Source organism: Camelina sativa, chromosome 1 (assembly GCF_000633955.1).
Source record: "Camelina sativa cultivar DH55 chromosome 1, Cs, whole genome shotgun sequence".
In the NCBI taxonomy this organism is placed as follows: Eukaryota; Viridiplantae; Streptophyta; class Magnoliopsida; order Brassicales; family Brassicaceae; genus Camelina; species Camelina sativa.
Genome location: NC_025685.1, coordinates 10,565,591 through 10,577,169, shown reverse-complemented (window position 1 = coordinate 10,577,169; position 11,579 = coordinate 10,565,591). Strand labels below are relative to the sequence as shown.

The following is an 11,579-nucleotide window of genomic DNA, read 5'->3' as shown; positions in this document are numbered from 1 at the left end:
TGATGAGTGTAAGTACCTTCGTCATGTTCGAGGTTGGAGAGAGGAGAAGAGAGAGATCCTGCGTTTGTGTTGACTAACTCGGACGATTCGACTTCTTCCATGGACTCGTCGTCATCAGATGAATAGGAAATCTCGGAAAGGTTGAACTCGTCGTCAGATGATTCATGTGGAGAGTTGATGAGGAAGTGAATCGGAACCGCCATTTTTGTTTGAGATTTGAGCTTAGAAAAGACTCGATTTTTTTTTTGTGAAGAAGGAGAAGCAAAAGGTGCGTGCTTGTGTTGTTGTGTGTGTCTCGTCAATTTTTATATACTTGTCAATTTTATTTTAAAGGGAGTAATTTTCTATAATGAAAAATACATAATATGAAATTTTTTGTTGAGCTGACGTGGGTTTGATAACCGGTTCTAGAAGAATATGGAAACCCAATAACCAAACTGAACCGAAAATGGCTAAATCCACAAAGAAAGAAGTGGTCTCATACGTAGTAATGCTCTTCCAACATAGAGAATTTGTTGACCGTCTAAGAGAACTTTGGATCAAAGGGTTCATGAGAGAAAGAGACAACTTCCCAATCAATTGGTAAGTGGAACCATCACCATCAATAACAAACTCACATATTTGTATGGGTTTGTTTGCATACTAGTACATTTTCGAAACTTAATTGGCAAACTAATATATTTACTATTTAAAATTGGAAAACTAGGTGTTGTGTAATAGATAATGTGTGAGATAGGAGAGATTGTGAGATATAGGCTTAGATAAGAAGATTACCAAAAGGTGTATGTGTGTGTTGGTGTGAAATAAAGTTTTTTTTTTCTTTCAATCATAATTATTCAAATAATTGTTAAAATAATTTTTTTTAGAAATTTTTTAGATACAAAAAAATCTATATTTTTTCTTTACAATTTGATAAGAATTTTATTTCATAATTTTTATATATATTATATGCATCTTATGTATCCGTACACTTTATTAAGTTTACAAACACACAATATTAAGTGTACATATGTAATTTGAACAAAACCATTGTGATACAAATATCTCAAACCCTAAGAATTAAACAAATTACACAAATTACATATGTACACTTAATAATGTGTACGGACATCTGTACACTTAATTATGTGTACGGACATATGTACACTTAATAATGTATACATACATCTGTATACTTATTAATGTGTACGGATACAAAATTTGTAAAAAATATTTAACGTTATCAAATAAAATTATCAAACAGAAAATATATCAAATTATAAAGAAAAAAAAACAGATATTTTTATACATTTTTAAAATTTTCAAAAATCAATTTTAACTACCCAGCATTTTGTTTTTAAGATTGTAGGGAGCATATATTAAAAAAAAAAAAAATCAAAGACTCAATGGCATTGTTGTAAATATAAAATATTGATGAGGGTTGAAATGTCATGTGAACAGTAGAAAACAGTAAAAATGTGGAATTTGCTAATTGTAAATAGTGATTGTACTAATTTTACAATTATGTTTTGAAAAGTGTCTGTTTTTCCAAATAACTCTATTTGTATTCGGATTTGGGGAAGAGTTTCTTGAGTTGAGAGAGTGAAAGGCTTTGGATCTTCATGGTATAGGTGAGAGGGATCCTTGATTTTTTATACATCAAAATCAGGTTTTAAAGTGTTAAACTCTATGGTGAAAAATGGAAGCCACCAGACCAAGGATGGGTTAAATGTAACTACGACACCTCCCACCATGAAGGTGACAGAGATTCAGGCTTAGGTTGGATCCTCCGCAATACAGCTGGTGCATTCCTTGAAGCTGGTATGGAAAATTTTCAGGGACGCGCTACCATTGAAGAATGAGAATGTAAAGCACTTATTTGGTCAATTCAATCATCATGGGGTCTGGGATATCGTACTGTAGAATTCGAAGGCGATAATTCCACTATTATCAGGTTAATCAACACTGAGATGACAAATCCTCGCCTGCAACACTATCTGGCTACAATTATGGAGTGGTGTTCAAGTTTTACCGCCATACATTTCTCCTTCAAATATCGAGAGCAGACTATATGTGCAGATATTCTAAGTAAAGCGACAGTCGCTAGTAACCAACTATATGCTCTGTATAATGTATGTCCAATGTTTTTGTATTCAGTTGTAAACTCAAACCTTAATTTTGGTCCTTAATAAAGTCATTGGAAGGAAAAAAAAGTGTTAAACTCTAATTGTTGTGTAATTGGGCTCATGGCCGCCAGCCATAAAAGCCCGTTTCTGTAACCAATTTTATATGCACGTCATCAACGATTTGAATTTCAATACGCCTTTTCTTCGTTTTGTTTTTTCTCTGTTAAATGTGAGATTAATGAATGTAGGAGATATTTGGTTATCCCCTGTTGATTTCGTTAAATGTAAATGTGAATTTGTGTTCAAATATTTTTATATGAAATTGTGTTGTCTTTCTTAGATTTCCTAATTAAGTGGTGAATTGTTTTTGTGTTCGTAGTTGTATTTTTTTTCCGTTTGTCCTCTGAGTGATTTTTTCGATTCGATGTGAGTTGTGTTTTGGGAAAAATTAATTTTCTTGTTTATCTATCTGTTATTTTATACAGTCCGGATTGTTTTTTGTTGGCTCAGTTTTTATTTTCATATAATTTAGTGCTACGGTTATCTGATTTGGGCATTCGTATTTCTAAATCTCTTTAGTTTACTAAAGGTGTGTGCATCTCTTACCTTCTTTGTCTTTGGTGATGGTTTTGTGAAGTGCTGCCAAATAATGCTAATTGGTTTCTAGTTGTGTTTCCCTGATCCTCTAAAAGTGTTGCTTGTGTTGCCTTGCTGTGATTCGGTTATTCTTTTTGATTTTTGTATAGCCCAGTTTTTCTAAGCCGAGTTTTTCTATGATGTAGTTGTCCCTGAAGGTAAAGACCTCTTCGCATATATCTATGTCTTGTTGGTCGTAATACTTGAAGACGTTTTTCTTGAGATGGATTGTGGGAAGTTTTTTCAACATATTTTGATATTCTATGTTCTGATTTTGATGTGATAGTAAGCAGCGGACTTTAACTTTTTTTTTTTATTATATATCTTTAGTTTAATTGCTATACTTTCATGTTTGTTCCTTGTTTCTCTTGTTTTCATTCTTTTGGAGGCGTCGCTATTGTTTAAGAAGGAGAAAAACATAGATTTCTATTTTGAATTGTGGAATTTATTTAAGGTTGATAACATTGGTAAACCATATTGTTGTTCCTTAAGCTAAATGAAAAAGACAAACTTGAGCATTTGTTTGTAGTAGTAGTAGTGTGCGCATCTATTTTCCATGTCATTGACGGTGCAATAAATAGTTGGTCTGATTGTTCCCAATGTAGTGTAGTAGCATTGTAGGCTTTGTACATTGACTCTGTGTAACGCCTTTTTGATATCTTTCCAGCATTGGTCACCATTTGCTTTGTTTTGTTTCCAACCGAGCTTGTCGAGCCAAAATTTTCCTTCCGTTGTGTCACCCCCGCACAACTTCACAATTCCGTAAAGGTACATACCATTCTCATAACTACCTTCTGCCGCCTTCTTCAAGTGTTCCTGCTCTGTTTCTGTGTTGTTCGTTTGAAAATAATCTTGGATCCGTTTGATATAGTGAGCCTGAACATTTCCACTTGCAATGCATTTTTCCATGAGGTCTTGGTATCTCGTTAGTGCTGCTAGTGGATTCATCGCCAGGGGCCTTAGGTTGATATTCTTGTAGACTCGGTGATCTTGGGCTGCCTTGGCTAGATGTGGTGATGATTGCATAACATGTCTCACGGTTGTGCGTGAAATCTTAGCAACTTGAGAGATTATATGTCCGAGGACGTCGTTTGGTAGTTCTTCAAGGGAATAGTGTGTGTTTCGCAGCATTTTTTGCAAGTTGTGTGTGATTTTTAGGTTCATACTTATTTCTACTGTTGTTTATAGGCTGGACGATATGCCGCGCTACGCGCGGATTAATTTTTCAAATTTATAAGACAATGCTAAAGTGTTAATAAATTTTTCTGTAGCTATTTTATTTTGTAGATTTTTTTTTGAACAATATCTAATGTAGTTTGAATATTTTCTTTTACTTTTGTTAATGATATTAGTTAGGTGAGTTTTTGAATTGTTAATCTTGATGTCTATATTCATTCTAGATGTTCGTAAGAAAATATTCTTTATAAGCTTATATATAGAGTGAAGATATTTTTTTTAATGATAAGAAATGGCAGCAAATTCATGTTTTATTTTCTTTGGATAGTACTGTGAATGAATTAAAAGTATAAGTAACATAAATCATTATGATGAAATTTTAAAGTATGAAATCTTAACTTTGTACAATAAAACTATAATTTGTCGGCCTGAAATGCTATTATCTATCTTTCATGACAACAATTAGTCAGTAATACATGTTTTCACGCGATAATTTATAGCTAAGCGTGTTTGTTACTTGTCAATTATTTTCCATCAAAGTAAAAGTTGATTTGATTTTGTATCTAGAACTGGTAGAGCACACAAAAGATTACGCGACAGAATTCATGCCAATCACTTAAGCTTTTCCACTTATTATATGCAATGGATTATGGACACATACACACCCATATACATACCCATTTACATTATTTGCATTGGAGGTGCAACAATCTAAGCGAAAACAGAATTTTGGCCTCTACTTTAACTGGTTTTTCCGACCAAACTACAAACAGAACTTACAACACTTTCATTCTCTCCACTCTTGCACTAACACACCACCTCCCTCACATTCTTCGTCTCTTTATGTGAACAACGAATTGATCATCATCAGCATAGACATCATGGTGTTGTATTTTCTCCTGTCAATGCATCTTCAAGGGATGATACTTTGGGATTCTTGAGAAATATGTATAGTGAGGATATACTATGTTCAATGTAGTACGTATATATGTTCCAATCATGCAATAGCAGGAAGTTTATAAAATAGCTAATATACAAAAGTGTAAGTTCTATACCTTTGACAAAAATAAAAATTTTAAACTGATCAGATTTGTATTTAATTGCCATGACAGTCTTACAAATTATATTAGAGTATTGAATAAGAGAATGTCTATTAGCCTAACCTTAATTTGAGGCAGTTACGTTGTGGAAGCTTAGCATTTATAACTTTCAAACTCTTTCGCAGTGACGTTTCTTTTTCTTAACTTCCTAAATGAAAAACGCAAACAAAAGTACAGAAAATAATCAAATCATGATATGTAGTTCAATTATTTTAACCCCATATATAGATGAAGCATATTATTAATAAGAGTACATACGAACAGTTAAATAAACACAAAATGGTTTGACCAACGAAGAAAAAAAGTGTTTGATCGGCATAGGAAAAGCCCAACAAAATCACTCTTCCTAATGTAAGTCGTACCTATGATTTAGAAATTGGAGGAGTCTTCGTATGTAGGTCTCTGGATTTTTCTCCTCATCCAAAGCTTTTCACCTGCAAGAAATCAACAAATTTACTATATCTAAAAAGGTTTAGATAAGCAACATAAGTTTTTATAGATTGGACATATTCCACATGCGTCAGACTATATCCATATCAAACGAAGATAATACTAAACTTTAATATAAGTTCTCCAAATACAAAATTTTACTATAAATTCTTAAGAAAGAGCAGCTACTTGACGTTTTTGGCTACGTGATTGATAAATCAAACTGAAACCATCAGTCAAGGTATTTAAATCTGGGAAAAAAGATCAGAAACCTAATCATCATAAAATAGATATATAAATCTATTGTGAGAAGTTAATCTATTATAAAGGATAGAAAAGATAAAGAAAATGAATCACCAATCGGAGGAAGCAAAAGAAATACGGAGTGGATGTTTTTTTTTTTGGTTAGACACTTACATTCCGAAATGAGTTACACTTCCCCGAACAATATGTCATTATCACCATGATTTGAATCGTTTAAGCCCTAATTCTAATTAACGTCCATGAGACCAGTTTCATCTCTGGAACTTGCACATACCCGAGAAAACAATGAAATTAGAAAGGGTGAAACCCTCAGATAGGATGTGAAGCGATTGGAAGTAGAAGAAGGGACGTTTCGTTTTTAAATGTGAAGAAAGAGCCTTCAAGAAGGTGAGGTCAAACTTCTCTCGAAATCCTACATATATATATATATATAGTCATAGAAAGCAACCTAAAATCAAGCTGACGTGTCATAGAGTGGCTTTAAGAGTCTCAAATAATTAAGGGCTTCAAAGAAATTTGGTCAAAAAAACAATAGAAAATTGTTAGTTGGTAGTTTATAAAATTTGGCCTCATTACATAGAAGGAGTAGCTGAGGAGGAATGAGAAAATGGAACTTTATATATATATAGATTTATTTTATTTTTGTTTTTATTCCCTTTATTTCTTTTTTTTGGGTTCCTTACAGTTTGAAATAATAATATATATAAATCGAAGATTGATATCGTTATCAAGGAACCCTAATTAAGTTTGTAAGTCTTTTTTCTTTTAAGATTCCCTTGTGGTTTATCAAAAGGATGGGCAACGCAGTACTGGACGCAAAAACGTCATCGTTAAGAGAACGTCCTCCTACTTCATATTCCATCAAGTTTGAGAATCTCACAGAACTCAACGATGACAAATACGAATCAAGTCTTTTCGCGGTGGGCGGGTACAACTGGTATGTATGGTCACCAAAAAAGTTCTTCTCTTTTCACTTCTTGTATACTTAACTAATTGTATAGTTTCCAAGAAACATGAAGAAGAGCTGGATATACAAAAGAGTTCACTTTAGTGAGTAGTTTGGAGATAAGAATTTGACTGAAATTGTGGTTTGTGTTTTTATTGATATACTTGTAAAACATATATAGAACTCTAAATATTCATGTATATGTGATGATATGTATTCACATATTTCATGAAGCACAGAGAATTATTTGCCCTATATATAATTTTGTTCGAATTGTTTTTAGGAGATTGGTCATATATCCAAAAGGAAACGCAAAAGACGAATGAAGTGGATTTATTTCAATGTATGTGGAGATTGATAGCACAAAACTCTTGGCAACACCACTAACTGATGTGTTTGCATATTTCATATTCTTTGTCTACAACAAGAAAGCAGACAAATACTTTACTATTAAAGGTATCTAATTAATACTCCATGTTTCACATATACATTGGTCATTCGCTTCTCTTTTACTTTACTCATCAACAACAGATATGATCTCACTAGTATTATAGATACAGAATTGAAGCGGTTCAATGCATTGCGAACGGTGTGGGGAATGTCTCAAGTGCTTTCTCTTGAAACTTTCAACGACCCTAAAGCCGGATATATCTTCGAGGGAGAACAATGTGAATTTGGTGTTGATGTCTTGGTTACTCCATCCCTTGCTAAATGGGAAGTCGTGTCCTTTAATCAGAAAATCCGTAATCCCAAGTTCTCGTGGACTCTCAAGAAATTTAAAGAGTTGAAAGAGGATTTTTACAACTCAGATAAGTTTTTGGTAGGAGGAAGAGAATGGTGAGGAGTCTAAGAAAAATTTGGTTGCTTTTTCCATATTATTAATTTGTACACATACATATGCATCTGTGCATGTTAACAAGGGCAGCAAATTGTTATATAGGTTTCTAAAACTGTACCCGAACGGCGATGCTAGAGCCAAAGGCAAGTCCACATCCATTTATTTGACTCTAAGGGATGCTGAGACACTCAACGCAGAGGAGAAAATCTACACGCGAGCACATCTCGGAATTGTAGATTCTCGTGGAACCACTCATCACATGTCTTGGACTTGTATGTTGAACACTATTTACATCATCATCTTCTAGTTTCTTTGATTTTTTTTTTGTTTACTCTTCGTTGATTCATGAAACTAATTAATAATGTTCATTCATTATTCTTTTTCGTCCCTTGTTGACTATTTTTATTAATAAGCCTGCTTATATATATTCTAACTATATTTGCAGTGAACTACTGGTACACAAAGCTAAACCCAAGCGTTGGTTGGTCTACATATGCGTCTTTAGATAAACTTCGGGAGGCGTACTTGGACAACGAGGGCTCTTTGAATGTAGAAATTGAATTTGCAGTTGTTTCTTCCACCAAATACTGTCCCAGTATCTAAATTCTGCTTTAGAAAAACATGTGTTAACTTATTTTATTGATATTTTTTTTAGGTTTTATATTAGTTTATTTTTTTTAGGTTTTATATTAGTTTATTTTATTGATATTTTTTTTAGGTTTTATATTAGTTTATTTTATTTTTCGTACCTATATATGGCCAAATACAAATTGAAGAAAGAGAACTTGAATACATACTTCATAAAAGAAACTAGTGGTGAAATATATATCATTTACAACAAGATGAGCTTACCTTTGGTAAGAATTACTGCTTTTTGTGTCCAAAAACGCAAAGACCCGCTCCCTTTAATAAAGATTCACTATAAGGTTATTGGCGGACTATGCTGTGCAAAAAGAATCGAACCAAACCAACTAAACCAAAATTATTCACTCTATATTTAAAAGCGAATTATCTAATATAACTCGCATTAGAATTTTTTATACCATTGCTCATGTTTACCCAAATATGTCGCAACAAAACCATCAAACAGTTATGGAAAGCATCATTTAAGAAAAGGGTCGAGTATATATAACTACGATGTAAGTTACCTGCAAAATAACTAAAAGTTGATGCAGAACAGACCACCCGGGATCACTAGATCTTTTAAATGCATTAATTACATACAGTATTGAGATTTCTCGGTGCTTAAAGAGAAATTTTACTTGTCAAATAGCTTTCAATCTGAGAAAGAAAATGGTGAGCCCAATTTTTTATTTTTTATTTGGAATGCATACACATGTCCATCAGTGGTAACCGGGCACAATAATGTTTTTTAGGCGTCTTCAGTTGCATCCAAAGGGAGACGATAGAGCAAATAATTGTGGCAAGTGGCTATCCATTTTTTTGTATTTAGATGGCACTGAAGTAGTTAAGGCGGATGAGAAGATTTACGTGCGAGCGCTTGTGAAGGTTATAGATCCCCGTGGATCCAATCATGTCACAAAAACAAGTATGTCAAATTTTTTCAGTAGATGCTGATAGGTGATCAATAGCCGTTCGTTTATGATGAATATAAATTTCCTACTAAGTCATTAACTAATTTGCTTTACATACACTCCTTGTTCTTGTAGTTGACAATTGGTTCACGAAACCGGGCAGTGGGTGGGGTGTTTTAAAGTTCTTGACTTTAGCTAAACTTCGGGAGGCATACTTGGACGTAGAAGATATATACATTGATCGTAGAAGTCGAATTTAAAGTTCTCTCTGTCACTAAACACTCAGATTAAATCTAAGGTCGACCTATTTAGGATCATCTGTTCCATGTGTACTACTGTTTTCTACGTCTATTAGTTACTCGTTTTAGAAGTTGAGTTTTGTTACAAATCATTTGTTATTTTCTGTCTTCAATACAGTTTTTTTTACAAGTTTTCCAATTTTATCCATATTCTTTTAGCTTATGAATTGATGATATCAAATAAAATATTATATTAATTAAAGATAAAAAAAATTAAACATCTTTTTTAATATGTGCGAAAAAAACTTAAATAAGAACTAATTTAAAAGGGAGAGAATATCGTATTAACTACTTAATTTTGCTACGATTTGTGTTTATTTCCTAATTTGATTTGTTACAGAAAAATATTTTCTGTTTGTCAACGTTAGCACTCAGCAAATAACTATAGATAAAAAATATTACTTTTGTTATATTGTATTATCTATAATATGGTAAGAGTAACTATGTCACTTTATTAAATATATAATACGATTAGTAAAAATATCCTAACCTACCACAAAAAAAAAAGTGTAAGAAATATAATTTAATTGTACTATTATATTTTAACCCGCGGTACACCGTGTGCATATAATTTTTATTATTATTTATATTTTATATTTTATTTGTTGGTTAAATATTATATGTTTTCCAAATAGACGAATAACTAAATATTATGATCGTTTGTGCGGCTGAATGTTTATATTAAATATTTGTTTGTTATATTTAGTTTGAGATTCTATTTTGATTTTTAATTATTATAACAAAATATAAGGGATCTAAATACATAGTAAGTCATTTTATACGATATGATTAAGTCACATTTTTCCTGACGATTTAATTATTTTACATAATTTTAGTTAAATCAACTTAATTTTTATATGTCAAATATTCTAATATTAATAGTGATGACAAATAATAAAATGAGGATTTAATCCGTGTTAGCATAAATTTAATGATATTTTATTAATTCCAACATCTCCTCTTTATAATTCATCTACTATATAACCATATTTTATAGTATTTTAAAAAATTTTAGTTTACATATTTGTAATATTTTAAAAAAAATTTAAGTTTATAGATATTAGTTATAACATTTAAATAAATGTGAATCGAAGTTCTTTTTACATTAAGAATTAAAGCTCACACGTTTTCGAAAACAAAATAGGAATCAAATTGTTGTTTCTTTTGTTTGTAAAGAATTGAGAGATAGAATATCTTCAATATACAATAGAAAGTGTGGTTAAATATATCATAGTTTTGGTTTCCATATTGATTATGCTGTATTTTTTAAGTTGGAATGATATGTAAAATATTTAGGAAACAAAATATGAAGTAGTGTTATTTTTGTAAATTATTTAGGGATTAACTTTGTAAATAAGTACAAATAAAAGGGTAAAACCCAAAATGTACTTCAAAAATGTATATATATATATATTGTGTGGGGGTCTCCTTGTTAGTATAATTATCCAACTTTTGTGATGATAATTTTAAAAAATAAACATAAAAATGTGGTACTTTGACAATTGCCCATACAGTATGATACTTGTTTAGGATAGAAAAACAAATAATCAAATATACATAAGGGCCAAAAACAAATATACACTAGGGAATGGTTTACTTGTTGTGATTCTTGTGAGTCTTGTGACACTTGATATAACCTGCCAAAATTAAAAAGAAATAAATAATAAATAATTAAGCCGTAGTTCGAACCTATTAACCCGTGCATTAGTACATATTTTTGTCCTACTAAGTTAAGGATTAGCTAGAGATGTGTATGGGAATATTTATTTATATGCTTGTAGTTATCTCTCCTTCTCTTGTTAGGAGTCCTTCCTATATCTAACAGAGAGGGGACATTAATTTGGCAGTTCCCTAATTTTATCTCTGTCACATACGTTTCTTGGGATAGATTCTTCTGTTCTCTACTCGCTTCAGATTCCATAATGAGGTCAAACGTATCGTCAACAACCATGCAAAGCTGGAGAGAACGTAGTCCTTCTTCCTACTCACTCAAGATCCGAAATTTCTCCCAATTCGAGAACTCAAGTCTCTCCTCTAAATCTAATGGAAAATATTCAACTAGTGCCAAATATTCGCACCTTCCTCATTATTCATAATTAAAATAATCTATAGTTCAAATCGTTTATTTTTCTTTTTCTTTTAATAGTATAAAGATTGTATCATATTAACTTATGCAGTATTGAAAAATTCAGGTCAATGATCATATATCTAAAGGGAACGACAAGGACAACGGTAGCGGGTTTTTTTATCA

The 11,579-nt window shown here is 31.8% G+C and overlaps 1 protein-coding gene and 1 pseudogene across 1 annotated transcript in view; one reads left to right on the top strand and one right to left on the bottom strand.

Moving 5' to 3' along the window:
• The window catches only part of LOC104787086 (GLABROUS1 enhancer-binding protein-like), an 812-nt gene extending 540 nt beyond the window's left edge, over nucleotides 1–272 (bottom strand). Inside the window, exon 1 of the mRNA XM_010512593.1 lies at nucleotides 17–272. Within this exon, the coding sequence (XP_010510895.1) occupies nucleotides 17–203 (187 nt within the window). The 5' untranslated portion in view covers nucleotides 204–272. The remainder of the gene's footprint in view (nucleotides 1–16) is intronic.
• LOC109125166 lies at nucleotides 6,505–9,289 on the top strand (annotated as a pseudogene).